Source organism: Aplidium turbinatum, chromosome 7 (assembly GCF_918807975.1).
Source record: "Aplidium turbinatum chromosome 7, kaAplTurb1.1, whole genome shotgun sequence".
Classification (NCBI taxonomy): domain Eukaryota; kingdom Metazoa; phylum Chordata; class Ascidiacea; order Aplousobranchia; family Polyclinidae; genus Aplidium; species Aplidium turbinatum.
Window position 1 is genome coordinate 32,411,087 of NC_137478.1, and position 27,868 is coordinate 32,438,954.

General features: G+C 37.0%; 1 protein-coding gene across 1 annotated transcript; it reads right to left on the reverse strand.

Annotated features, from left to right (window-relative positions):
• Positions 1 to 4,663: 4,663 nt before the first annotated feature.
• On the reverse strand, positions 4,664 to 27,264 carry LOC145774772 (succinate dehydrogenase [ubiquinone] cytochrome b small subunit A, mitochondrial-like). Its single transcript, XM_082586082.1, has 4 exons — positions 27,117 to 27,264; positions 6,619 to 6,756; positions 6,121 to 6,259; positions 4,664 to 4,956 (listed from the first exon to the last, which is right to left on the reverse strand). Exons 1-4 carry the CDS (start codon positions 27,160 to 27,162, stop codon positions 4,782 to 4,784), a joined length of 498 nt encoding a protein of 165 aa, XP_082442208.1. The 5' UTR covers positions 27,163 to 27,264; the 3' UTR covers positions 4,664 to 4,781.
• Between the last annotated feature and the right edge of the window lie 604 nt (positions 27,265 to 27,868).

The window sequence follows — 27,868 nt, forward strand, 5'->3', positions numbered from 1 at the left end:
CAGAATTATTTTTGCTACAATTTATTAAAATCCACTACAAGTTATAAAATATATATGTAAATTTTATTATTTTTGATAGAAACAGGTAAATATATCCATTTGGCCTTTTTTGTCTAATATTTTCCTTGTTTTGGCCTTTTCTTTGTATTATTTTGGCTTTAAGACCTTTTCAAAGTCTGGCAACTCTGCTCTGTTGGATGTTGTTCCAGTGAGCTATGTAATGAGAAAATCTAGGGCACTGTTATGGTTATGATATCGGCCTTGTAAGCAAAAGTTTGAGCCAAATGTTGGCTTTACACTGTTATCCTGGCTGGATAGACTTTGGAATAAGACAGGATATGTGAGGTCTAAGCTAGACTTGACTTTGTAGCTGAGTTTTTGGTGTTCTCTAATTATAGTCGCATTTTTGCCCTTTGCCCGTTCGTGTGTAAGAGCTACCTTTAATAAGTTAATAGCTGTTTATCTGCTAATAAATTTCATACAAAAATTACCCTAAAAGTGTTTCCAGAAAGCAGTATAATTCATTATTTGAGTGTAATTTTGCAAAATTTTTCCAGGGGAGCATGCCCCCGGACCCCCCTAGAAAACACGTGACGTGCCTTCGGCACGCTCTATTCCCCCACGAGTTTTATTGCTTCCCTTGCTCAACCAACCAGGATACGCCACTGGGTTGTATAAATGTATAATTCAATGAAAACTGACGTTATATCGTTAACTAATAAGTTATTGATTTAACGAAAACAAACCACAGGTGCAAACACAAATGCGACAGAGGCAAAAACAAATCCAATCAAAGAAAAACAGGTGGCTTTTTTAGTACAGTGGACTTGCAAAAAAGAAAAAAGCCAAATATTAACAAACGAGCCACAAAATGAATGCAGAGGGTCAGGGCCGTAGCCAGACCGCAGAGCTAGGGGGGGCCAACTTTTTGTTAGGGGGGGCCAAAAAAATTTAAATGATTTTGGCATTTTAACCTCTTAAATACCGGTATCCACAAAAATTGCAATATATCAGATTAGTGTTAAGACCAACACTGGTCTCTTATTTTATCCGCTAGTTAAATCACGGCAACCATATTACAATGACCAACATAACACAGCAATTGTTGACTTGTTGTATAAATAGCGTTAGGCTACTTGTTATGAGCAGTAGCGTAGCCAGGAATTTTAAAAGGGGGTGGGGTTGACGGCGAGTTTCGCTTATCGCGACACCCAGCGGCGGAGGGTCTGTCTGGCCTCCCCCAGAAAATTTTGAAAAATTGCTTTGAATTTGGTGCATTCTGAGAGCATTTTCAACAAAAATGTGGGTATGAATATTCCTGTAAAATGGTGCTGTCCGGTGGCATAGCAAAAGGATAAGATCATGTTTTCTTCGGCATTTTTCGAAAATAAAGCTACAAGTCTCTATGTTTTCTTGTTGCTAATTCCAGGCTAAAATATTTGAATGTTTGGTAATGGCAAAACTCGCTCTTTGCAGTTTCGTTTAAAGTTAGGCAAACTTTGTTTTAGAGACATAAAGAGACCCCCCCCTTTGGCTACGCCACTGGTTATGAGCAAAAACTTTAACTGGCTCGAAGAAGCTAGTGCCGAGGATTTTGATAGATATGATTACATTCCGCCTATACACCCGTGAGCTAGTCTATTGCAGTCGCGGATGTTTGGATGCAAACCGTCTCACAAACAAGTCTAAATCGATAGATTTCGATACAGAATGTTCAAAGGCCATCAGCACCAAGTTTGCCTGTTTTGGTTGTAACATGCTCCGTCTAGTGGGAGCGTCAACCCTTGTTAACACTGAGAATCCACACTCACAAACGGCAGTGCTAGATCCAAATGTAGCAATATCTGCTGCAAGGTTGAACACTTTACAGATTAGAAAACTAGAAACAAAATTTATTTACACTGATTGAAGAGAAAAAATAAACACTGCTTAAAAGATTACGGTTTATATTTTGTATGCGTTGTCTTCAAAAACCACTTGCTTTACCACTGCACATTTTGCGATTTATCTCTGCACAAATTTGGTTTATCAGTGCACAAATTGGTTATCACTGACCCTTAGAATATGGTACCGAGAATAGCGACAGCTGATATCAAATAGCCTAATTTGTACCGGTTTGTAGGCCTGCTGGAAAACCATTCCCTCTTTGTTAGGTTATCATTCTTTCTCAAATCATTTTTATTTTGCACAGTTTCTGACAATTTTTCTACCAACCTAATACGCCTTGGTTGAATTGAACATGTTGAGGTTGCCAAAGGAGGGGGTGGGGGGAGGGGGAGAAATTGTTTAATCATCTTAGCTGTTAACTAAACAAAACAATTGTAGTTAATTGGGCCTAGGTTGGAGCTCTGCAACGGGAAAGATGGGCAAAATCATTACAATTGTAGCTGTTGCTCGAGAATGTTGGAATTTTGCCAGGGGGGGCGAAATTTTTTTCAGGGGGGGCGAGGCCCCCCCTGGCTACGGGCCTGCAGAGGGTAGAAGAAATTTGGCAGTAACAGTCATAGCTAAATAAGAAAAGGTTATAAAAGGCTAGTTTTCTTTAATGCTGTACTAAACAAAAACGTGATTGACATAAGTTATGACCACTGAACCGTAACATGGTAGTGCCACACACTCTATCAATGGGCGTGGACATTAACATAAAAATGTCACAATGCATCATTTTAATGTTTGTTTTTTGATAAAAATTAAATGCCCCCCCCCGAAAATATTTGCTGGTTGCGGGCCTGGCGCTATGTGACTTGTGACATCATCGGGTGGCAACCAAGACGGAAGCTTCATGCGTTTTCCTTGGAGACATCACAATTGTATAAATACAAATGAGACCGTTTACCATTCATTTTAACTATTTTGCATTCTTCCGGTGACTGTAGACTTGACAATCACATGATGATGCAATTTAAAAGAAAAAACTATCTCAAATTAGCAACATCTAATGGGTGGAATGGTTATATGCATGACAATCTCCAAGCATGGACCTAAACTCCACTTCACTATGAAGACAGCACAATTGAATACGTGTCTTCCTTCAACTATACTTTGGTTCTCTCATAACAGCGAATGCCCGATCCAAGAAAGGATACCAAGAAGAATAGGCCTAGCTAAAGATGCTTTTAATAGAATACGAGCTACTCTATTAGACCACAACAAGCGTTCAGTTTCTCCGAAAATGCGACTTCTTAACCTTAAAAGTTAGTGTGGTCCATTCTCCAGTATGATTGTAAGACCGTAGGCGTAACATTGTCACATTGAAGCAGCTGAAATGTGATTTTACAGACAAATGCTCCGGATTTCATATACTGATCACATCACAAATGCAGAAGTTTTAAACCAGGTATAGCCTACATCAAGATAAAGAACTATTAAACAACGCAACTTAAATTTCTCGGTCACATCACCAGAAAAGAGTTTGAAGATCTCTGTCTAAACGATCGCCTTCTCGGGAGACGTGCTCGTGGCAGACAATGAATGACATTTTCATCTAATTTTCAACAAAATAAATCAATCAGCCAACCAAGAACACTTTAGGAAACACTGCACGACATAGGAAACGCTGGAAAAAAATACAAACCAAGCATCTGGTTCATCAAAGGCCGCTTCGGCCATGGTACTGCAGCAGTGGGTGGAATAATTATAACCTAACAGAAAACGACACTTCAGCAATAAGCAAACGCTTGTAACTGGCCCACGCCAGTGGCTCAAAACCTCTTCTTCAACAGATTAATCATGTTTGATTAGCTGTGGTCTCCCATATGAACTGCCTTCATTTTTCTAGTAGCCTACCTCTGGCATACTTTCCATTCCTCTAATTTGCTTGATATTGTTAAAATATTTAATTTTTTGTCGTCCTTTTGCCTTGTACCATCCTAGTGAACATTAAATTTTCCAACGAGTTACTTCTTGCTGTAGCTTAGTGTCCGAAATAACTTAATTTTTTGAGGTTAATATTGTTGATCAAACTCCAGTTAGGGAACGTTCAAATATTACGTAACGCTTTTTTTCCGAATTTTTGACCCCCCCCCCTCCCCCATGTAACGCTTTTTTCAATCCCCCCCTCCCCCATGTAACGCTTTTTCACTACGAATTTAGCACAAAAAACTACCATTCCGTACTCGACAGCGTTACGTAACGTTTTGCTTGAACCCCCTCCCCCCCGATGTGACGCTAACGTAACGCTTTGCATAAACCCCCCCCTCCCCCTCGAAGGCGTTATGTAATATTTGAACGTTCCCTTATCGCATATTTGTTGGTGAAAACCTCTACGAGTAAGCTTAAACGAAACTGCCAAGAACAAGCCTTTAAAGTTGGAGCTGCTTCGTAACACTCCACAACCCTCTATCGTTCAACGAACATTTTGACCAGCCACCAGTTGTGATGCGCACGTAGCCGACCAAGCTCTGTGCGTGCACTGCTCACGAAGACGCCTCCAACGGTGCTTGAAGAATGAAATAGTTTCAACTGCGAACTGTTCTGTTACCAGCGGTTTCACTTCAACTCGTCAACTTGCAGTGCGCAAATGTGGATGGTTCCTGAGACATGATGTGCAGACACTAGACAGGCTTACTGTGCGCCATTTACCGGCTAAATCTCCCAGGCGAACAAGCCCATAACAACAGCAGAGCTAGTGTGGCAAAGCCGACAAGCTGTTCTTTCAACAACATTATCTAACTCAACGATAATGATTTATTTAACGAAACTTTGTATATCTCAATCACATTGCGGTAATATGACGTTGAAACGTCGCATCAACGTTTAAAAGACAAAAATATAAACACGGCTCATAATTTGAAAAACTTGACCATAGCTCTCGAGAAGCCGATGTTTGTATAATTGTAAGCGTAGAGGAGGCCGAGGGTAATGATGGACACGAAGAGCCAGATCAGATTGAGGACGTTTACCATCCAGTCCTTGAAGAAGAGAGGAGCATAGTCAGCGATCACCGATCTTAATCCGCTGAAAACAAATTAGGTTGCAGTCAGAACTTTGAAGTATTCGAATATCAAAAGACTAACACTTACAAGGTATCTGCAAACTGGGTAATTGGTTTGGTTAACCGGAAGATTACACCAGAGTGGGCAAGCCAATTCAGTGAAAATCCACCAATGAATTATTCTGCTACAGAATTCTTGCCATTCTGTTGAAAGCAAACGCCTCACACGGAAAGGCAAAATCAGAGGTGGGCAGTAGCGAGCTACTTCTTTGGTAGAAGAAACGGTAGCACCGTTACAATTTAGTTGGAATAGCGGCTGCAGTAGCGGCGCTACTTTTTTTCAATGGCGCTACATATCTTTCAGTCGCACTTCCGCTACTTTCCAATTTAAAGTGAAAAATATGACACTTTTTTGGGATTTTTTTTTATGGAAACAATGCGTGAAACAGTCAAAGCAGGAATCATTCGACTATTGTGGTAAACGTCAAGTCACGTTGATACCGAGAAGAGTGACACCAACGCCAATCACGACTCCGAGGATGAATATTTTGGTGTTGTTGGTGCTATCCACTGAAACATCGGTACGGACAGACAAGTCCATTGTGGAGGCATTTTTTAGACAGAAGGAAGTCCTTGAGCTTTCCTAGTGCCAATTAATAACGCCGCTTTATTAAATACAACGCCCATCCCTTCCAGTGCTGCGGAGGACAGATTTTTCTCCATTGAAAAAGACGTACTGAAGCCAAAGCGGGAAGGACTCAGCGACTGCGAGTTTTACATTTTTTAAAGATGGGTAACGATAAGTTTCACTTAGACTCCTAGAACGTATTTCTATTACGACTTTGAAATGGCATTAAACGAATGACGTCACGCGTTTCAAAGTCATTTTAACGTCACAAAGTGTTCCTGTGTCAGTTTAAGTTAAGGCAAAAATAGCGGTAGCGCGCTACGTTTATCGGTTGGTAGCGGGTAGCGCGCTCTACTTTATTCCGAGTAGCGGGTAGTGCGCTACCTACTTAGTAGTGGATGCCCACCTCTGGGCAAAATACAGTCAACTCCCAAATTTCTACAACAATTAAATGAAGGATACTCTACATTTTACAAGCCTTTATACGCAGGAATTGGTGTATCTATGACCAACCAGACACATGAGGCAATGTTTTATCCCAAATGGAGTGGTTACTTACAAGTGGTTGTGGTGGACCAGTAGAGTAACAGTGGCGAAGTCAACGAGTGGGTTCCCTGGGAGGGCACAGCAAGCCGCCAGGCCCCCTAGCAATCCAACCGATGCCACTCTATAAGTGACCCAGCTCGCGTTATTGGTCTCTGCAAATGGAGAAAGCTTCATTGAAACGTCAAAGTACTCAGCAGCGTTGGGATGAGTTCATACAAATGAATCAATGATGATGACGATATACTTCAAGCAGGAATGGCTCCGATTCATAGATTCGCTTCTCCATATGTCAAGAAAACTCATAAAACCTCAAAGATTTCAGTGTCATTGCGAGCTTTATGTACGTTTCAGAACCTTATAACATTAGTTTGTATCTCAATGCTGGTCTCTGCTTGAAAAGTGCACTTTAACTTTACTCAACTTCTTAAAATATCTAATACTTTGAACATACACAACCATTCGCAGTGTAAAGCAGGAAGTTTAGAAGCTGAACATAACAAGAGACTCTCACTCCCTGGTTGGTTCTGGTGGCGAAGTTGGAATTCTTTCTCAGAACTTTGATGGACACATTTCCCGCTGGTTGAGAATAAATTCGACGTCGAGATACGAGGTGCATTCATCTGTAATGTTGATAATATGTGATGTTGACCTGGAATGCAAATGAGATGTAATAGCATTGTAACTGATCTCCACTCAATAATATACAAGTAAAATATACAAGTAAAATCAGCAATTAAAATAAAATGTGTGATATGTATGTGGATAAAATGGATAGAGTGTATAAATATATGTGCACTGTACTGTCCTCGTACACTGTAAGTGTATAATATACCCTACAAAGTATTGAACAATATAAATGAATCGATTGTAGTTTCCTGGTTGCAGACAAACAGCATTCCTATTATGAAGTTGGTGTGAGTGGAAAATCGCAACAACTTCTGTTGATGCTTTACTCTCAGAGAATCAGGGTTGAGAAAAACCCGGGTTTTTTTAAAAAAGCCCAACCCGCATTGGTTTTTAAAAAAAAAACGTTTTTTGGGGTTTTATTTAAAAAAGCTGCAAAAAAGTTAGATTCGTGCTTATTTCACCTCAAATACTACTTTTTACCAATGAAGTGCCTTTCACTCACAGTACATGCTGGTATAACTCAATCAAATAATGCACTAGGGCTGTTTAACTATGAGGCCTTCTTGCATAAATGAGTTTTAGTGTAGTACAAAGTGGCACTACTTGGTTTTTGTGTACAGAAATATCCACTAGGGTCATTTCATTATAATTTTAAGAGAATTCATGATTTTTTCCACAGGGTTCTTTAAAATATTCATCATTTTTTTTATATGTTAATCAGTGTAAAAAATGATGAACAATAAAAAAAAAAATTTTTTTGAAATTTGTTGAGTGGTTTTCGAGATATAGTCGTTGGAAGTTTTCACCACTAGGTGGCGATTTTATGACCGAGCGAGGTGGTCCAGCAAGTCTGTTTGTTAATATATGATATGTTAGTGACATTTTGAAGTGTAAATATATGTATCCCCCTATTTTTGGGGTCAAGGAATCCAATTCTGAGGTCTAGAATGCATTTAGATCAACCCAAGTGGGTCTAAATAGTATTTCAAAATCAATTTCCAGACTTTGCATATGCCGAACTTCTGGAGCCCTTTTTGGCATGTTTGGAAAAGTTTGGGAATTTTTTTTTTTTTTAATCATGATCTATTAATCCTATTCTACTAGGAAATACATGATTTATATATAATTTAGTATTGACCATAGAGAAAGTTAAGAGTCTTACAAGTAATCTTGTAAATTTCATGCAAAATTTATACAAGTATCATATAATTAACAGATGGATTACTTTTTAACATTGTTAAGAAATAATTTTTTTTTTATTAACTTATCAAATTTATAGGCTATTGCATGAATGATGTACCTGATGCCTTATTCACTATTTAATCATTAATTAAATTATTGTGACCATAGGCGCCGACTCCGGGGGGGCGGCGCCCCCCCGTGAATTTAGCTCGGGGTGGCTGCCCCCCCGCAAATTATTAAAAAAATCCTAAATCAAATATTTCTAAGTTCAGATTTGCGTTAGTTTGACCTTCATTGCGGATCGATCTCATTTAAAAGATCTACTTGTTAACAAGAGCGCTGCTCCTAAGATAACAAAAGAAACAGAAGTACGGTAGCTGATAAACGCCAGCATGGTGACGTTGAAGCAAACAATGATTGAAAAACGTTTTTCTTGATTTCTTCCGCTTTTTTTTTCTTGGGAGTGTCAATAACGAGGTGCAGTTTGCTCAGTTTAGTATCTACTCGTATTAAGAGCCAAAGTTCAAAGTGATCAGCATATAATTCGAAGTAGCCTACAGGCCTCGAAATTCGTTTTTGTTGACGGCGGACAAACGTGTCCGGTCTGAGCAGCTATCTCAGCGGACAAATTAAGTCTCACGGCGGACACACCAGTTTTAGCCGTCGATCGTTCCACCGAACGAGGTCGTGTTGCTTATTGCGTCACAATGCTCTGGGCAGGAGTCGGAAAATTTCTACACCAACGATATTTTCTGCTGTGCAAAGTTTTACAGGCTTTTTTCTTTAAGTTTATTTTTGCGTGTCATGTGAGCGAAAGTGAATTTTCTTTGGGTCTTTTCTTTCTTACTGTAATACCAAAACTTAACAAGTTTTGTTGCATCTTGCGGTTATAGCCTACTCGTATAATCTAATTTAGTAACCAACCTTGCCGTATCATTATTACTCGGAGATCAAAGCCAGACATTGTGACGTAAAACGTGAACTAAATTGCGCGTGATTAGTGTAGAAGTACCTGAACTCCTATCGATTCTTAGCGAAGAATTCACCTTTGTTACGCTGATTCAATGTCATCAATCGTTGAAGCAACGTAATAATCGAAAGTTTTCCTCCTTGAATGGAAGCTAAGGGATACAGGATTCACATTTTCTAGATGCGCGTTAGAATGCGCTGGAAAATATATTATCGCAACAACTGTTCGAATGTTCGTGCTATGCAATGACGATTTGTATCGCTAGTTCTTGTGCTATTTCTCGGCGGACAAATATGACCGATCTAGATGTTACTTCCCGCGGACATCACATGCTGTGACGGCGGACATGTCCGCCGTGAATTTCGAGGCCTGAGCCTACATTATAAAGCTTGGCGATATACAATGGCAGATAGACGCAAACAAACATCAATGCTGACAAACAAACATCAGCATTTTGAATGTAAGCAATCAGTCGGCTAGAAAGTTTGCCCCCCCGGCAATTTTCAAAACCCGGCGCCTATGATTGTGACAGTATATATAATATTGTATTTTTCTAGAATTTAAGTCTTACATGATACATGAATTAATTTATATATAATATATATTCTGTATTAAATTGTGTTGCAAACGTCAGTTTGAGGAAGATGGAACCCTGCAGTCTTGGAGTTATATTGGACGATGAAAATTGTCACAAAATGAGCTATGTGAGGAAAATGAAATTAAAAGCATTTGCCGAGTATGGGAATAGTGACAAAAAATTAATTTTGTGGAGATCTGAACTCAGATACACTCACAAAGAGTCAGACCTATCAACAATTTGTCTCCATCATGAAAAATTATTTCTTGGAATTGTCTTCGAAAGAAAGTTTTCTAAATGTTGTAATGTACTTAATGCACACAAAAACAAAGCAAAAGGAACCCATAAAATATCAATAAAAATTGCTGAAAAAAATGGAACAGAAAAACTTATTTGTCATACCAGGATGGAGAATGTGTGCGTCTTGTTACAAGACCATTTCAGCACTGGAAATAGCACGTGTAGCTTCATCAGATGATGACAAGAGCATAACCTCAGACGATTCAGTGGATGCTGAATACTCCAGTGAATTGAAAAAGATAATCAGTAAGGCTAAGGTTAACAATACGTTGTATGCACTTGACTTATCACCAATGCATAGCTCACATGGTCTCTCAAAACGCCGTAGAACAGATCAAGGGATAGAAAAAATAAACACAGTTAAGAAGAAGCTAGGGGATTTGTACAGTGGATTGCTTGAGGTAGAAAAGATTTCAATGGAGGAAGATAGTGTCATTAACATGAAAGAACTTGCCCTGTTGAAGAAAAAGGCTGCTGCACATGATAGATTAAATGAACTGATAAGAGATAAATTACAAGCCACCAAATCTTACAATGAGCAAAAACACATTCTCACATTAATACCGGAAAACTGGACAATTTCTGAAGCTGCAATTTATTTTAAAGTTTCTGAATATCTAATCAGAGAAGCAAATTTATTACGAAAAGAGCATGGCATACTGGGACATCCAACACGCAAAACAAGGTTTGGAATTGATGATGAAACGGTGAAAGCTGTATTGAAGTTTTACCAAGATGATGAGAATAGCAGGATAATGCCTGGAAAAAAAGACTGTGTTAGCATTGGTAAAAATATCTATGAACAAAAACGTTTGCTTCTTTGCAATGTGAAGGAACTGCATGCCAAATTTTTGGAAAAGCATCCCTTCAAGCAAATAGGAATTACCAAATTTTTTTCCCTGAGACCAAAGTGATGTGTTAATGTTTCGTCCAGTGGAACGCATTCAGTATGTGTATGTGTACATCATCAGAATGCTTTGCTATTAGCTAATGCTGCACACACATCAGGTAACGATGACTACAAGTCCTTAATGGCAAAGATAGTGTGTAATGTTGATAATAGAGTTTGCATGATGCATCGGTGTGACAACTGCCCTGGAAAGGAATGTCTTCGAAAATATTTGGAACAGGTCACACCACTTGCCAAAGATTCTGATGAAGAACAAGAGATTAAGTTCCAAAGGTGGCAACCAACAGACAGATGTAGCCTTGATACACTAATTCTGCCTCGTTCTAACTTCCTTCATTCATTAGTGACTGCAATAGATGACTTAACTTCCCATTCGTTTCTGGCAAAATGCCAAGCAAGATTTCTCAAAAAACAGGAGGAACTTGATGACAAATCTGTAATTCTTTTGTTAGATTTTGCTGAAAATTATCAATTTGTGATACAAGATGAAATACAATCGTATCACTGGAATCAAAGTCAGTGTACACTACATCCGGTGGCTATGTATTATTTGGAAAATGGTGAGATTAAACAACAATCCCTGTGTATTATATCTGATGATTTGGATCATGATGTCGTATTTGTGTATCAATTGATGGAGAAATTGTCAACTTACGTTGCCACGCAATTTCATAACAAGGTCAAAGTTCTGAAATATTTCTCTGATGGATGTGGTGGGCAGTACAAAAACTATAAAAATATGTTGAATCTCTGTTTTCACAAATCAGATTTCAAAGTTGAGGCAACTTGGAGCTTTTTTGCCACAAGTCACGGCAAATCTCCTTGTGATGGGATAGGAGGTACTGTTAAGCGTACGGCCGCCAGAGCAAGTTTACAACGTCCATGTCATAACCAAATTTTAACTGCAGAATCATTGTTTAAATACTGCAAATCACACATGACAGGAATAACTTTCTTTTTCTTTGAGCATTTTACTTTGAAAAAACAACGTATTGTAATGGCCAAGCGTTTTGAACTTGGATCAACAATTCCTGGTACCCGTTCCTTTCATCATTTTTAACCCCTTTCTTGTTCTTCTATTGGATAAAAGAGAACAAGTGAGGATGAACATTTTGCTGGAGTGCACACATTTAATGCTGTACCAAATGTTATTAATATATTGGATACAAATGTCAATGATTATGTTGCTTGTAAGTTTGATGGTCAATGGTGGATAGGTCTTGTTGACGAAATTAATCAAGAAGAAATGGATGCACACGTTATGTTCATGCATCCACCTGGACCAAGTTTAGATTTCAAATGACCGACTGATAAAGACCAATGTTGGGTTCCATTTACAGAAACTATCTGCATAATTTCAATACCATTTGCAGCAACTTCAACAGGACGTACCTTTCGAATCAGTGACAGTGACCGGAGTAACATTGTTGCTAATTTTGATTAATTTGCACCTTGTCAAAATAATAACAATTTCTTCATTTGTCTGCTTGAACCGGGACCTTGTATTAGTTATTTGTTTCAAGATCATTGATTTACAGTGGCTTACAGCTACAGGTATGAAACTCATTATGACAATAGTAAAATGTTTTAACATTTCATATTCAGCTGTGTGCTTTTTAAGATAGCAGAAATGAAAATAAGACATTATTTGTATTTTCGGTTAGTATTTGATGACCACTATTTACACAAAACCTTGGTATTATCACAATAATTTAATTAATGATTAGATAGTGAATAAGGCATATAGTGCATACATAAGTCATATAAGGCATTAAATAGTGAATATATACTGTCACAATAATTTAATTAATGATTAAATAGTGAATAAGGCATCAGGTACATCATTCATGCAATAGCCTATAAATTTGATGAGTTAATAAAAAAAAAAATTATTTCTTAACAATGTTAAAAAGTAATCCATCTGTTAATTATATGATACTTGTATAAATTTTGCATGAAATTTACAAGATTACTTGTAAGACTCTTAACTTTCTCTATGGTCAATACTAAATTATAAATCATGTATTTCCTAGTAGAATAGGATTAATAGATCATGATTAAAAAAAAAAAAAATTCCCAAACTTTTCCAAACATGCCAAAAAGGGCTCCAGAAGTTTGGCATATGCAAAGTCTGGAAATTGATTTTGAAATGCTATTTAGACCCACTTAGGTTGATCTAAATGCATTTTAGACCTCAGAATTGGATTCCTTGACCCCAAAAATAGGGAGATACATATATTTACACTTCAAAATGTCACTAACATATGATATATTAACAAAAAGACTTGCTGGACAACCTCGCTTGGTCATAAAATCGCCACCTAGTGGTGAAAACTTCCAACGACTATATCTCGAAAACCACGCAACAAATTTCAAAAATTTTTATTTTTATTGTTCATCATTTTTCACACTGATTAGCATATATAAAAAAGAGAAATTTTTGGGGACCCTGTATTTTCTCTCTTAAAATTATAATGAAATGACCCCTGTGTTTTCAATTTATTGTTGGAAATTTCCTTCACAATCACATCCTTAAGTCCTAATTTGAAGTTTGTTTTAAGTACTTTGGTTCATTTTTTCCATTTTCTGATAAAAATTGGACAAATATGATGCTTTGGGTTTTTTATGGTTTTTTTTTTGGTTTTTTTAAGTGGGTTTTTTAAAAAAAAAACACCCGGTTTTTTTTGGGTTGGGTAAGTAAACTACCGACAACCCTGCAGAGAATAAGAGGTTCAACAATATGGTGGCTCGTTTTTGAATTTTTTTTTAAATTCTTTCAGGGTAGTAGGGAAATGGTGCCAATGAGTGAGAAAACAATCATGACAAAATTTGAGATTTGTAAAAAATTGTCTTCAGCCTCCTCATGGGGCCCAAAAATTGAAAAATGGGGTCAAAAACGCAATTTTTTTCAAAAATATTTTTAGTTTGGGTAGATACAATATTGTTTAGATGTATCTAAATAACCTAAAAAAAAAATTGAAGTCATTTGAATGATTCCTTCAGCTTCCTCACAGCTTCTGAAAATTTTCATTTTGCTGAAAATTTTGCATTTTGGTTTGTGGTTACATAACTACAAACTTCGTCAGTGACGTAAATTCAAATAAAAGATGTCACTTTTTCCTACCAAACTAACCCAATTTCATTAAAAAATGACGCAACACCTCAGGGCAGGTCTATAAAGAGAAATACAATGACGTTTTATAGCTGGCAAAATGTCTAACGCAATTATGTATCATGTATACCCATTACCCACCCACAAAATGCAAAATTTTCAGCAAAATGGAAATTTTCAGAAGCTGAAAGAATAGTTCAAATGACTCCAATTTTTTTTCTTAGGTTAATTAGATATATCTAAACAATATTGTATCTACCCAAACTAAAAATATTTAAAAAAAAATTGCGTTTTTGACCCCATTTTTCGATCTTTGGGCCCCATGAGGAGGCTGAAGACAATTTTTTACGAATCTCAAATTTTGTCATGAGCGTTTTCTCACTCATTAGCACCATTTCCCCACTACCCCGAGAGAATTTTAAAAAAAAGTTCAAAAACGAGCCACCCTATTCAACAAGTGGAACAAAATCGATTAAATCATAAAATATTTATGTTTAATTGTTTATCCTTGATTACAAAACTTTTCAGAAAACATAATCTTTCCGTTTCCACAGTCCACACTGCTGCAACAGTTCTAAGGGAAACTGGCACCACTCAACCTTCTTCGGTGACAGACTTCCTTAGGCCTTACGGGTCCCCAAAAACCAGGGTTGAGAAAAACCCAGGTTTTTTAGTTTTATTGTTTTTTTTTAAAAAGACGCAAAAAAAGGTAGATTTGTGCTTATTTTACCTCAAAACTACTTTTTACGAATGAAGTGCCTTTCACTCACAGTTAGAGATGTAAATGCAAAAAAAACGAACCGTTTTTTTAAAAAAAAACGTGTTTTTTTTCAAAAAAAACTTGAGCCAAAAAAAACACTCGTTTTTTGGTTTGTTTTGTTTTTTTTCATATTTTTCTGGAAAAGTTGCAATTTTTTTGCAATTTACAGCTTAGTTTCATTCTTCTTCTTGCTTATGAGGCAGCAGTTCAGGCAACATCTCCTAATTGTTGTAACCAGAGTAATGTCTTCATATCAGGGTCTATGAGATCCACATGTTCTGCAGGTCGAAACACTGGACAGTGATTAATGATGTGCTGTGCTGTTTGATGGTCACCACAAACACAGGCTGGTGAGTCACACAATCCCCAGGTAAACATATTGTGCTTGAAGCGACCAACACCAGTACGGAGGCGATTCAGAGTCGCCCATTCTTTTCTTGGCAGGTCTGAGCCAGGTCTGAGCCTTAGTTTCATTATAGTGCTCTTGAAAAACATTAAATTACTAAAAATAGTTTTATTGGTGTGCTGAAATTCCTAAGTGTTTGTGTTTGGCAGCATATGTTCTTGCATAGTCCTATGAGGACCTATGTTGTTTCGCTTTTTTCTTCATTCTCTGGCATGTTTGTGGCAGTAGACCTGACCAGTGTTTTTTTTAAGGTGTTTTGGGGGACCGAAACGGTACCCCAAATTTCTCCAGCAGTTTCCCAAAATTTGGACTTGCAACTACAGTAGAAAAGTAATGGTTGTTTCTCGCTATGTCTTGTCGATAATACGAATATGGCCTACGATCAATAGTTCACGTTCAGAAACAAGAATAAGTGGAGGTACAGCTAACAGCTGAATCAAAGAGTTATTCACAAAAGAAGTGCACCTTCGATACTCGTCAATGTTTATTTCTGATTTATGGCGTATAATGATCAGTTTTTACGTGTGGAAACATAACAAGCAGAAGCCAACAAGCACACTTTGTTTGATTGTGCAGCAAACTTGTTTGGCGGCCGTGTTGGGCAGGCTGTTTGGTCGCTGTCACAATCATTTAAGCTGTGCCTTGTCGAATAATTCATTTTATGTTGCGTTGATTGTATGTAGTTATGGCTATTTTTTGGTATTTAAATGAAACACTTGCGGTCTCTTAAAACTACTTAGCGTTCACCCAAACCAAACCTTAAAAAAGACCCTGGACCTGACAAACATTGAATTAATGAAATTTGATACATGACATAATGTAGATGAGTTAATTTCTTTTTCCTTTTATGGAAGTTAGCCTATGATGTTAGTATACTGTGGTACTGGTTATTCTTGTACACACTCAATGGGTTGACAAAATTTTGACAAAACAAGGTGGCAGTATTCAGTACACACATTTACCTTGTTTGTGGACGTGGTAATTTACTAATGCAAGCTATTGCCAATAGCTTGTTTAAACATGTTTTGTAACTGATAGCTTGCCAACGATGTATATGCTTTATAAATGTTGAAACAGAAGTATTCTTTTCGTGTGTTGTAAGATCTTGGATTGGACACTTCGTCATTGATGCTTCTTGCAGATTATTTGGGACATATAATGCAAGTGACCTTATCACTGATATTTTTAGCTGTCAAAAGTTAGTGCATTTGTCAGAAAAGGTTTAGGTTAATGTTCCTTTCAAATGCCCACCACCCATGTTGACTATTGCTAGTAACTACCATTCTACCAACCTTGAATGAAGAAATTTTTCCTTTAAAGTGGAGTTTTTCAGCACTGCTCAGTGCTCAGTGTTCACCAGAGGTGGGCAGTAGCGCGCTACTTTTGTAGCGGCGCTACTAGCGGCGCTACTTTTTTGGTAAAAGTAGCGGTAGCGGCGCTACTTTTTAGTTGGAGTAGCGGCTGCAGTAGCGGCGCTATTTTTTTCCAAAGTAGCGGTAGCGGAAGAGGCGCTACTTTTGTTCAGTTGCACTCCCACTACCCGCTACTTTTTAAATTAAATTGAAAAAAATGCTTATTTTTTTTTGCAATACTGGCGTGGTCAAGCAGCTATATAATCGGCTTGGTTGCAAAGTTTCGGTCTTATCTAGCTGACGTCAACTTCTTCGGCGAATATCTCCGTGTGATGAAGCCTATCTGCCAGGCTTTAGACATTCTCCAGGGCGAGTCCAAGGCATATTACGGAGTCTTGCTTCCAACTATCACAATTTGCGGGAAGAAGTTGACCGAGATCAGTGATCTTGTGACCTGTGAGGAGTTGAAAGTGAAAGTCCTTGAAGGGGTGAAGAAACGATTCAACAAGTGCTTCAACAACATGAAATGCGTAATGGCATCATGTCTTCATCCCTCCTTCAAGACGTCGTGGCTACAATTTCTGCACTACGTTTCCACGGATGATGCTGACGCACTGCGAGAAAAAGTCAAGACAGATGTAATTCGACTGTTGCGGGAGACATCAAGCCAGGTTGATACCGAGAAGAGTGACACCAACATCAGTCATGACTCCGAGGATGTATTTTTTGGAGTGTTTGCGCAATCCCGTGAAACGTCGGTGCAGAAGGAAGCAACAATTGTGGACGCCTTTTTTTCGGACATGAGCAAGTCCTTGAGCTTTTCGAATACCGAGTTAAAACATCTGTTCATTAAATACAACACCCCCATTCCTTCCAGTGCTGCGGTGGAGAGACTTTTCTCTGTTGGAAAAGATGTGCTGGACTTAGTGATGTGCTGGACTTAGTGATGTGCTGGACTTAGGGTCCAAAAAAGCGGGCAGGACTTGGTGACTCTCATTTTGAAATGCTCGTGTTTTTGAAAGTTGCGTAACAATAAATTTCCCTTAGAATGTGTTTTCTATAACGACGTTAAAATGACAGCGTAAACGAATGAGAACATTCGTTTTCAAGGTCATTTTTGTGTCACTAGGGACTTGAGTGTTTCCTAGTGTCATTTTAGACAAAAGTAGCGGAAGAAGTAGCGGTAGCGCGCGCTACTTTGGCCCGAGTATCGGTAGCGGGTAGCGCGCTACTTTTGTAAATTGGTAGCGGGTAGCGGTAGCGCGCGCTACTTTGTCCCAAGTAGCGGTAGCGGGTAGCGCGCTACTTTAAAAGTAGCGGGTGCCCACCTCTGGTGTTCACATAGTGAATAAATGCTTTATAATGCTTTTCCTGACAAGAATAAAGTTTTACCCATATTCCCACAATGCAGGATAAAGATACAAAACAAACATCAAAGATGAAAACTTATTTTATTTGAGAACTAGGCCTACTGCTTTTTGAGATAAAAAGAAATTGACCTCTTGTCGTTACGCACCAATAAAACCATGATGCAAACTTTAATTTTTTTTATTGGGCAGAGGAAAGATTGACGAAAAGTTAGGCAAAAACAAAAAAAGTGCTAAAGTCTCAAAGTTCTGCAAACTAGTTCAAATTGGATGGATTAAGTGCAACCAATAACCATACTTCTTTTAAACATGTCTATGACAGCACAATGGTGTGATTAAGGGAAAACAAATATGACTATGACGTCACAAAGGATTATTGAATCTCTTCAGGGAAAATAAAAAAACATCAAAACGTTTCCATCTTTCACTACATTTAAATGTGATTTGGGCTAAAAGTTGGGACTTTAGCACTACACTGCTTTTGCCAAACTTGTCATCAATCTTTCTTCTATCCAATTATTATTTTTTTTAATTTACGCACCATGGTTTTATTGGTGCGTAACGACAAGAGGTTAATTTCTTTTTAGCTCAAAAAGTAGTAGCCAAAACTTGTTTTAATATTCATAAACAGATAGCCCACCCCATAAAACATGGGGGTAGAGCTAAAACTTATGTAAATATGTTGAGCGGTTCTTGAGATATGGCCAATATGGCCGTTTTTCTATTGCTCCTTATCTATAAAGCCACTTAGTGGCTAAGGTTATTTCACTTATAACTCGAGAACCGCTTGTGTGATTTTCATCACGTTTGCACCAAATGCACATCAACTGGAACAATCTCTTGACGTTGTACTGGTAATGGTGTGGTGTGCTGGGGAAAAGTTCCTTTGTGAAGTAGAGAAACAGGACCCTGACCACCTAGTCCTAACGTAACATGCCCATTAACCAAAATCCCAGGTGGCTTCGAAACTGTACACGAGTGTGGTACTGCATTTAACAACTGGCTGAACCAAATTACAGACAATACTTGAGATGTGCCAACCATAGGACACTGTGTTACTATTTGAGTCGATGAGAAACCTTTATGGCTCGTGTGTTGAGACTTGAGAGACATATTGTCTCATTTGAAAGATGTTATACGAGTTATGAGACTATTTTTTTGTTGAAAGAGACGCTATTGCAATGAGTTTACCCTAATTGCTGCATATTGTGACATTTAATAAAAAAATAGGTAAAAAAAACAAAAAAAACGAATAAAAAACAAAAAAAACGATAAAAAACAAAAAAAACGAGCTCGTTTTTTTTAAAAACAAAAAAAACCGTTTTTTTACATCTCTACTCACAGTACATGCTTGCATAACTCAATAAAATAATGCACTAAGGCTGTTGTTGCTTGAATGTTGCATCAGCCATTAATTTCAAGATCAAATTGGATGTTGCATCATCCACTGATTTCTATACCAAGTTGATGCTACCGTGTCTGTGGTAGAAATCACATTATTGCATTTTCTTCAGATTTGAAGGCAAGGAGCATTTATGCCATCATGTTTAAATATTTTTTATCATTTATATATATATTATATATAAAAAACAATGAAAACTATCAATACTACAAAAAAGTGCTCAATGCTAAGCAAAAAAGCAAAGCAGAGCAAATTAAATCAAATATAGTTATTACTATCTGAAGCCTTTACATATTGTTTCACCTAACGGATCATCAGAAGGTCTGCAAAAACATGCAAAAAAGTAATGAATCGATAATTCCTGAAAAGATATTAAATATTACAACTGTAATCTGCAAAAAAAACCTTTAAACCTGTACTTCCTGAAAAAATATTAAATATTATAACCGTAATCCAATCTGCAGAAAAAAACCCTCAGAATTACTAAGGGCTACCTTCATCCATTACTACAAAGTTTCAATTAATTTGTCCATCTGGAAACCAAGCAACTTGATGGCAACCTCTATGACATCACAAAAAAGCAAAATGCAGCTTGATGATCAATGCATCCTGTAGTAAGAAAATAAATCAATAGCTTTTTTTCCTTGGTCTGAACCTTAAAACATTTGACCAGGCTAACACACACAATAGTATTTCAATAAGATAAATTTATGTTATGGAACCGGTTTTCTTCCATTAGGAATCGTCAGCATAACTGAGTCGAAATAAAAATTAGCCTACATCAATAGATGTCAGCACAACTGAGTCGAAATAAGACTTAGCCTACAATATCAATAGATGTCAGCATAAATGGACCAAAAACAAACAAAAAATTACAAATTAATTAAATAATTAAAACTGTTCATGACCTCCAATCCTTCATATTCATTTCTTTATTTCTGCCTTTTCTTCTCTTCATAGTTTAAGCAAAACGCAACTATCGAATATTGTAATTTCAATTTGACTTAGCTTGAGCAAGTAGGCTATAATGGCAAACACTTGAAAATTCAAATAAAATTTACTAAGCAGAGGATTATAGAAATACTATGTCGGTGAAATCTAGAATAAATGCTTCTATTACATCATCATGCTAAACTTGCAATTGTGCAAAAACTTAAAGCAATCAATGCGGCAGAATAGGTGACAAGGTTAGGAAAAACTAGAAAAACCATATCTATGATCAAAAATGGGAAAAACCAACTGAAAAAGGTGATCTGGTACTATGACACTTCCTCAAATGGGCGATCTACCTAATACAGAAAGCAATATCACTAAGAAAATAAATCAATAGCTTTTTTTCCTTGGTCTGAACCTTAAAACATTTGACCAGGCTAACACACACAATAGTATTTCAATAAGATAAATTTATGTTATGGAACCGGTTTTCTTCCATTAGGAATCGTCAGCATAACTGAGTCGAAATAAAAATTAGCCTACATCAATAGATGTCAGCACAACTGAGTCGAAATAAGAATTAGCCTACAATATCAATAGATGTCAGCATAAATGGACCAAAAACAAACGAAAAATTACAAATTAATTAAATAATTAAAACTGTTCATGACCTCCAATCCTTCATATTCATTTCTTTATTTCTGCCTTTTCTTCTCTTCATAGTTTAAGCAAAACGCAACTATCGAATATTGTAATTTCAATTTGACTTAGCTTGAGCAAGTAGGCTATAATGGCAAACACTTGAAAATTCAAATAAAATTTACTAAGCAGAGGATTATAGAAGCCTGTGTGTTAGCCTGGTCAAATGTTTTAAGGTTCAGACCAAGGAAAAAAAGCTATTGATTTATTTTCTTAGTGATATTGCTTTCTGTATTAGGTAGATCGCCCATTTGAGGAAGTGTCATAGTACCAGATCACCTTTTTCAGTTGGTTTTTCCCATTTTTGATCATAGATATGGTTTTTCTAGTTTTTCCTAACCTTGTCACCTATTCTGCCGCATTGATTGCTTTAAATTTTTGCACAATTGCAAGTTTAGCATGATGATGTAATAGAAGCATTTATTCTAGATTTCACCGACATAGTATTTCCATAATCCTCTGCTTAGTAAATTTTATTTGAATTTTCAAGTGTTTGCCATTATAGCCTACTTGCTCAAGCTAAGTCTAGGGATGGGCAAAATAGAAGAATAAGCTATTCTAGAATTATTCTAGAATAATTTTTCGAATTTAGAATTTCGAATACCTATTCTAGAATAATTTCTTTTAATGTCAGAAATTGTCAAAAAGCTTTGTTTTTATTCTGATTTTATTGAAGACACATATTGAAAAAGTGGCAACGAAACGAAAAACAGCAGTAACTGCCGAGGAGAGCAAGTCTTTGTGGCAGTGAAGAATGTTTAAAGCTTCTAAATGCTCTCCAGCGAGCCGCAATTGCAGTTTTTATGCTGTTAATCCAGCACTCGAGAAGGATCTTTCTGAGGATGCAGAAGTGGCTAAATACTTCCCCGCAAGATCAAACAACCGCGGGAACTTTTCTTGATTTTTGTTTCACCATTCAATTGCATCGCTGTATGGCACTTTTGCCTTAAGGTAGGATCGATTTTCTTCGGTAACTCAAAGCTGTTCGTTGTCGTCGTTAGTTGATGCTGAAGTAGTCGTCGCTTCAAGACCGGAGCTCAATAGATCATCCATTTCATTGGATTGCTGCATTGTTGTGGAACTTACGACACTAGGTGTAGCAGTAGCCTCACCCAGAGTTGAATTGTGTTCCATTCGTACGATGCAAATCCACAGCACAACAGTCTTCCGACGTTTACAAACCGCACTGGTAAAGAGCTGGCTAGCCGTTTTCGCTAGAGCGACTACCTATCGCTGAGCCGAATGTAATTGATCGGCGAAAAATCGATGAAAAATTTGGTAGTCTGAAAAGTGGATATTTTAATTTCGGTTTGAAAAATTCGATTCGAAATGTCATTTCAATTCGAATAATTAGATATTCGGATTGCAACTATTCGAAATTCTGTATTGCCCATCCCTAGCTAAGTCAAATTGAAATTACAATATTCGATAGTTGCGTTTTGCTTAAACTATGAAGAGAAGAAAAGGCAGAAATAAAGAAATGAATATGAAGGATTGGAGGTCATGAACAGTTTTAATTATTTAATTAATTTGTAATTTTTCGTTTGTTTTTGGTCCATTTATGCTGACATCTATTGATATTGTAGGCTAATTCTTATTTCGACTCAGTTGTGCTGACATCTATTGATGTCTACAGGCTAATTTTTATTTCGACTCAGTTATGCTGACGATTCCTAATGGAAGAAAACCGGTTCCATAACATAAATTTATCTTATTGAAATACTATTGTGTGTGTTAGCCTGGTCAAATGTTTTAAGGTTCAGACCAAGGAAAAAAAGCTATTGATTTATTTTCTTAGTGATATTGCTTTCTGTATTAGGTAGATCGCCCATTTGAGGAAGTGTCATAGTACCAGATCACCTTTTTCAGTTGGTTTTTCCCATTTTTTCATCCTGTAGTACATCATCACAATTCTTTGTGATTTTCACAGGTTATAATTTTGAAAAAATTAAATTTCATTTGATTATTACAGGTTATAAATCTCATTTAATTTTTACAGGTTTTTAAACAAACAATTTCTATTTATTTTGTTCAGATTACTACAGGATGCATTGATTATCAAGCTGCATTTTGCTTTTTTGTGATGTCATAGAGGTTGCCATCAAGTTGCTTGGTTTCCAGATGGACAAATTAATTGAAACTTTGTAGTAATGGATGAAGGTAGCTCTTAGTAATTCTGAGGTTTTTTATCTGCAGATTGGATTACGGTTATAATATTTAATATCTTTTCAGGAAGTACAGGTTTAAAGGTTTTTTTTGCAGATTACAGTTGTAATATTTAATATCTTTTCAGGAATTATCGATTCATTACTTTTTTGCATGTTTTTGCAGACCTTCTGATGATCCGTTAGGTGAAACAATTTGTAAAGGCTTCAGATAGTAATAACTATATTCAATGATTAAAATATTATATATATATATATTAGGGTGTTTCATTTGCTCCCTTTATTTGAATTTTGATCTGTCCCTAAGTTAATTTTGTTCCATTTGGGAAAAAAATAACCTGGAAATAATTTTTAATTTCATGGCCCCCCGTTTACCCCCCCCACCGCGACTCCGAAATTTCTGCCTACTCCAATCGCCATAACTCAAAAACCACTTTAGATAGACATGGGTTGTTGGGTATCAAAGTTATTGCCATACCCCACTTTAATTCAAAAATGCTGTCAAAATAATAATCTAAGCAAAAAAAAATTTTTTTTCATTTTTGCACAACATAAGAAAAGCAGTTGGCATGAATATTGAATAGCCAAACATACGATGTGAACAACCAAACACAAGTGGCAGCAACTGACACAACACCAAAATTAATCACATGACACATTATTATCAAAAACCATCTATAAAGTAATAGGACATCACAATAAGTAATAGCACAGCAGGGGCTCACACAACCTCCATTAAGCAGGCAGCAACGTGGTGTGTTGTGCTTAGCGCATTGGTCTTCGCACCAAAGAGTGTTTACATTAATTTCAGCTACTAAAACCACTGCATTGCTGTTTTCTTGTGCAAGAAAGGACAAAATGATTGCCTCCATCCAGTAATGGGTAGTTAAAATAAATTCCAGTCATACTAATGTAAGTCACTGGAAACAGTGTATTACAGGCAACTCCAAAGCAAGTGCTGCAAAAATTGCCTACTATGGGCTGTGCTTCAATGATGTTTTTCCGTCCTGGAGGATAAAAATTCAATGACGACAATACAACTGGGACATGAATCATGAATAGTAACACAGCAACAGCTAACGCTCATTAAGTAGGACATGGATAGGATACTAAGGCCCGTATTCTAAGACCCAACTTGAGTTCAAGCTGGAACACAAGTTGGACTTGGGTTATGGTATACCAAATGCATGGACCAAGTCAAACTTGAGTTTCAGCTTGAACGCAAGTTGGATCTTAGAATACAGGCTTAAGTTATCTATAATCCTGCAAATAGTTACATTTTTTCAAAAACTGCAAGAACGATTAGTATCCAAGCCAGTTGGTTGACATATTATCATGATTGATGATGCATGCATATAATTGTCAAAGAGGCAGTTGGGCATCATCAACAGTGGGTGCTTCTTTTGCGAAGGAATGGTTGACACTTTCTGTGTTTTTCTGCCACTTGCAGGGTGTCTTGGTAGGCCTAATGGTCTTCGCTGTGAGAAGATCCCAAGAAGTCTGAGCTTAATTTTATATACCTTTCAGCACAGTCATTAATTACATTGCTTCCTAGGACATTTACCAGGTTTTCGTTTAAGATGCTGTTATCATGCCATTCATTAACAGGCAGGTGCAAAAATTTATGGTTCAGGTTTAACAAGTTGATAAAATAGCATGAATCTTGTCCAACTAAATCACCAATCCTTGTTGATGGCCCAAAGTGTTGTGGATTTGTTTTTCAAAAACAAATCCACAACACTTTGGAAATTTTGGTTTTTCAAACCCAGATCCATGTCACTGTTTTGGGATGGCTGAGTGTGTATGTATCAATGCATTGTAGCATTCGATCAGCAATAAACCAAGTTTCTTCAACAGGGGTGTGTTCTCTGAATAGAAAAAGAGAAATAATTTCCTCTGTCAAGTACCAAAGGTGTCTCTTTAATGCCTTCAGAGCAATACAGTTATTGATGTTGCTGTAAGTGAACAGCATCTTGTAAAACTTTAGATCATTCCATGGAGCATCAGTGGGCGATGGACATGTCAAGCACCACTGAGAATACACATGACATGAGTAACGAAGTTGACAAAGCCTCTTATCTTTGAGGTTTGTTGAGTGGTAGTAACAGTGCCAAGTGGAAGTTCTCCAATGTACTTTCCCAGAAGATATATCTTAATGGAGTAAATCAGCTTTGCCGTCCATCTGGCTTTATGCAAAGCTCCTGGGTTTTTGAAGGTTATTGGATTTTGCAGTGAATTTTCCAGGAAAATATGACAGAGTTCAATGAACTCTAATTAATCACCCCTCTGGAAACTATGCTGAGCAGTACAGCGTAACATCAGGAGACTTGGTAATTTCAAATTTTAGATCATTAAAAATTCGAGACAGAGTGACTTCCTTTATACTATGGTGTCTACAGGCAGACTACAAGGGACGCTGCAGACTATCTTGATACATGCTGCTGAATACATCAGAAAGTTGGACTTGGGTTATGGTATACCAAATACATGGACCAAGCCAAATTTGAGTTTCAGTTTGAACTCAAGTTGGATCTTAGAATACGGGCCTTAGTATCCTATCCATGTCCTACTTAATCAGCATTAGCTGTTGCTGTGTTACTATTCATGTCCCACTTGTATTGTCGTCATTGAATTTTTATCCTCCAGGACGGAAAAACATCATTGAAGCACAGCACATAATAGGCAATTTTTGCAGCACTCGCTTTGGAGTTGCCTGTAATACACTGTTTCCAGTGACTTACATTAGTATGACTGGAATTTATTTTAACTACCCATTACTGGATGGAGGCAATCATTTTGTCCTTTCTTGCACAAGAAAACAGCAACGCAGTGGTTTCAGTAGCTGAAATTAATGTAAACACTCTTTGGTGCGAAGACCAATGCGCTAAGCACAACACACCACGTTGCTGCCTGCTTAATGGAGGTTGTGTGAGCCCCTGCTGTGCTATTACTTATTGTGATGTCCTATTACTTCATAGATGGTTTTTGATAATATTGTGTCATGTGATTAATTTTGGTGTTGTGTCAGTTGCTGCCACGTATGTTTGGTTGTTCACATCGTATGTTTGGCTATTCAATATTCATGCCAACTGCTTTTCTTATGTTGAGCAAAAAAAAAAAAAAATTTTTTTTGCTCAGATTATTATTTTGACAGCATTTTTGAATTAAAGTGGGGTATGGCAATAACTTTGATACCCAACAACCCATGTCTATCTAAAGTGGTTTTTGAGTTATGGCGATTGGGGTAGGCAGAAATTTCGGAGTCGTGGTGGGGGGGGTAAACGGGGGGCCATGAAATTAAAAATTATTTCCAGGTTATTTTTTTCCCAAATGGAACAGAATTAACTTAGGGACAGATCAAAATTCAAATAAAGGGAGCAAATGAAACACCCTAATATATATATATATATAGTAATGGATGAGCAATTGAGCGATTGCGTGGCCAATGGCTATTTAGGCAAATGCTCTGAAACAGCCATGCGTTAGAATCCAGAATCTGTATATAATTGCTAAATAGCCTCCTAAATTGCATTTCACATCATATATACAGACTACAGTAGAGTAGTACTTTCACCAGTTTAACTATAAGGCCTTCTTACGTAAACGAGTTTTAGTAAAGTATACACAAAGTGGCATTACTTGATTATTGTGTACTGTACAATATCCACTGCGTTTTCAGTTTATTCCTGGAAATTTACTTCACAATCACATCCTTAAGTCCTAATTTAAAGTTTGTTTTGAGTAACTTGTATTATATATAGTGTCTTTGTTCATTTTTTTAATTTTCTAATAAAAACTGGACAAATATGATGCTCTGGGTTTTTTTAAAAAAACCCACCCGGTTTTTTTTTGGGTTGGGTAAAATACCGACAACCCTGCCAGAAACACTTTGAAAACTATACCGCACGACACACATGAGTGCAAAAAGTATTTTGTGAGGGATAAAGGTCAAAGGAGTCTGTCATTACAAGAAGGTTGACCACAGGTGGTTGGATGACGTGCTAGTTTTCATTAGAACTGCTGCAACACTGCAGAAACAACAGATTACAACGGTTAACTGTCAGGTTAACAACGGTTACAACAGGTTAACAACGGTTAACTGTCCAGTGTCCAAAGACAATAGTCAAAAAAATCAAATAACCGCAATGCAAGCAATATTTAACTGAGGTTTCCACTGTTGGATACATTCAATCAAGTTAACATCTGGTGATGATAAAGAAAAAAATAAAGACTAAAAAACTACTCACTTTTCAAGTGAAGTCCTCGTATCATGTTGGTCCAAACACAATTCATAGTTCAAGAAATGTCTCAACAAGTCAACAAAACAAATTTGAAAAACTCACGTAGTTTCAAAGGCTACAACAAGAATTGAAACTCCACTTAATTATTTATTTCAAATCTGCAAAACAACAAAATCTAAATTTTGACTCACAATTCTAATTAGCCGTGCTGTATTGGTTCTAATAATAAACAAATTTTTACTGGATCATGTATATACTAGGCCAGGGATGGCGAACCTTTTTTAGTGCATGGGACACAAAAGAGACCTTAATCCTTGAAAAAGCAGAAGTGGGTCATACATTTAATTACATGTAATGCGAAAATACATGTTAATGCGAAACTTGCTGCTGCATCTTCTCTGTAAGTCTTATTATCCTTGGTTGGTAATCCATAGTTTTTATCTTCACACATGCAGCACTCATATCTGAGATGAAACGATTCCGTGTGTTTGATTGTATAAAATTCATGTGCGAAAATAAAGATTTGCACGAATATGAATAACCAAACAACGTTAACAGAGCTACCGCAAATCTTTTCATAGTTTCAAACAAATTTGGCAGGGAGTTCCACTCTGTAAGAATTTTATTTTCAGCATGGTTTTCAACAGCAGGAAAGTCACAACCATCCATATCCGTTTTCATTTCAATTTTTTGTAGGAGATGATTTAAGTCTACAAATTTTGTTTTCCAAACTGCACTTTCTTGAAAGTCTATCATTT

Excerpts from the sequence above, each read along its gene's own strand:
- LOC145774772 (XM_082586082.1), bottom strand. The coding sequence starts at position 27,162 with ATGAATTGTGTTTGGACCAACATGATACGAGGACTTCACTTGAAAA. Across the intron at positions 6,757-27,116 it reads ACGAGGACTTCACTTGAAAA|GTCAACATCACATATTATCA; the intron begins GTGAGTAGTTTT and ends TTTGCATTCCAG. Across the intron at positions 4,957-6,120 it reads CTGGTCCACCACAACCACTT|CGGATTAAGATCGGTGATCG; the intron begins GTAAGTAACCAC and ends ATTTGTTTTCAG.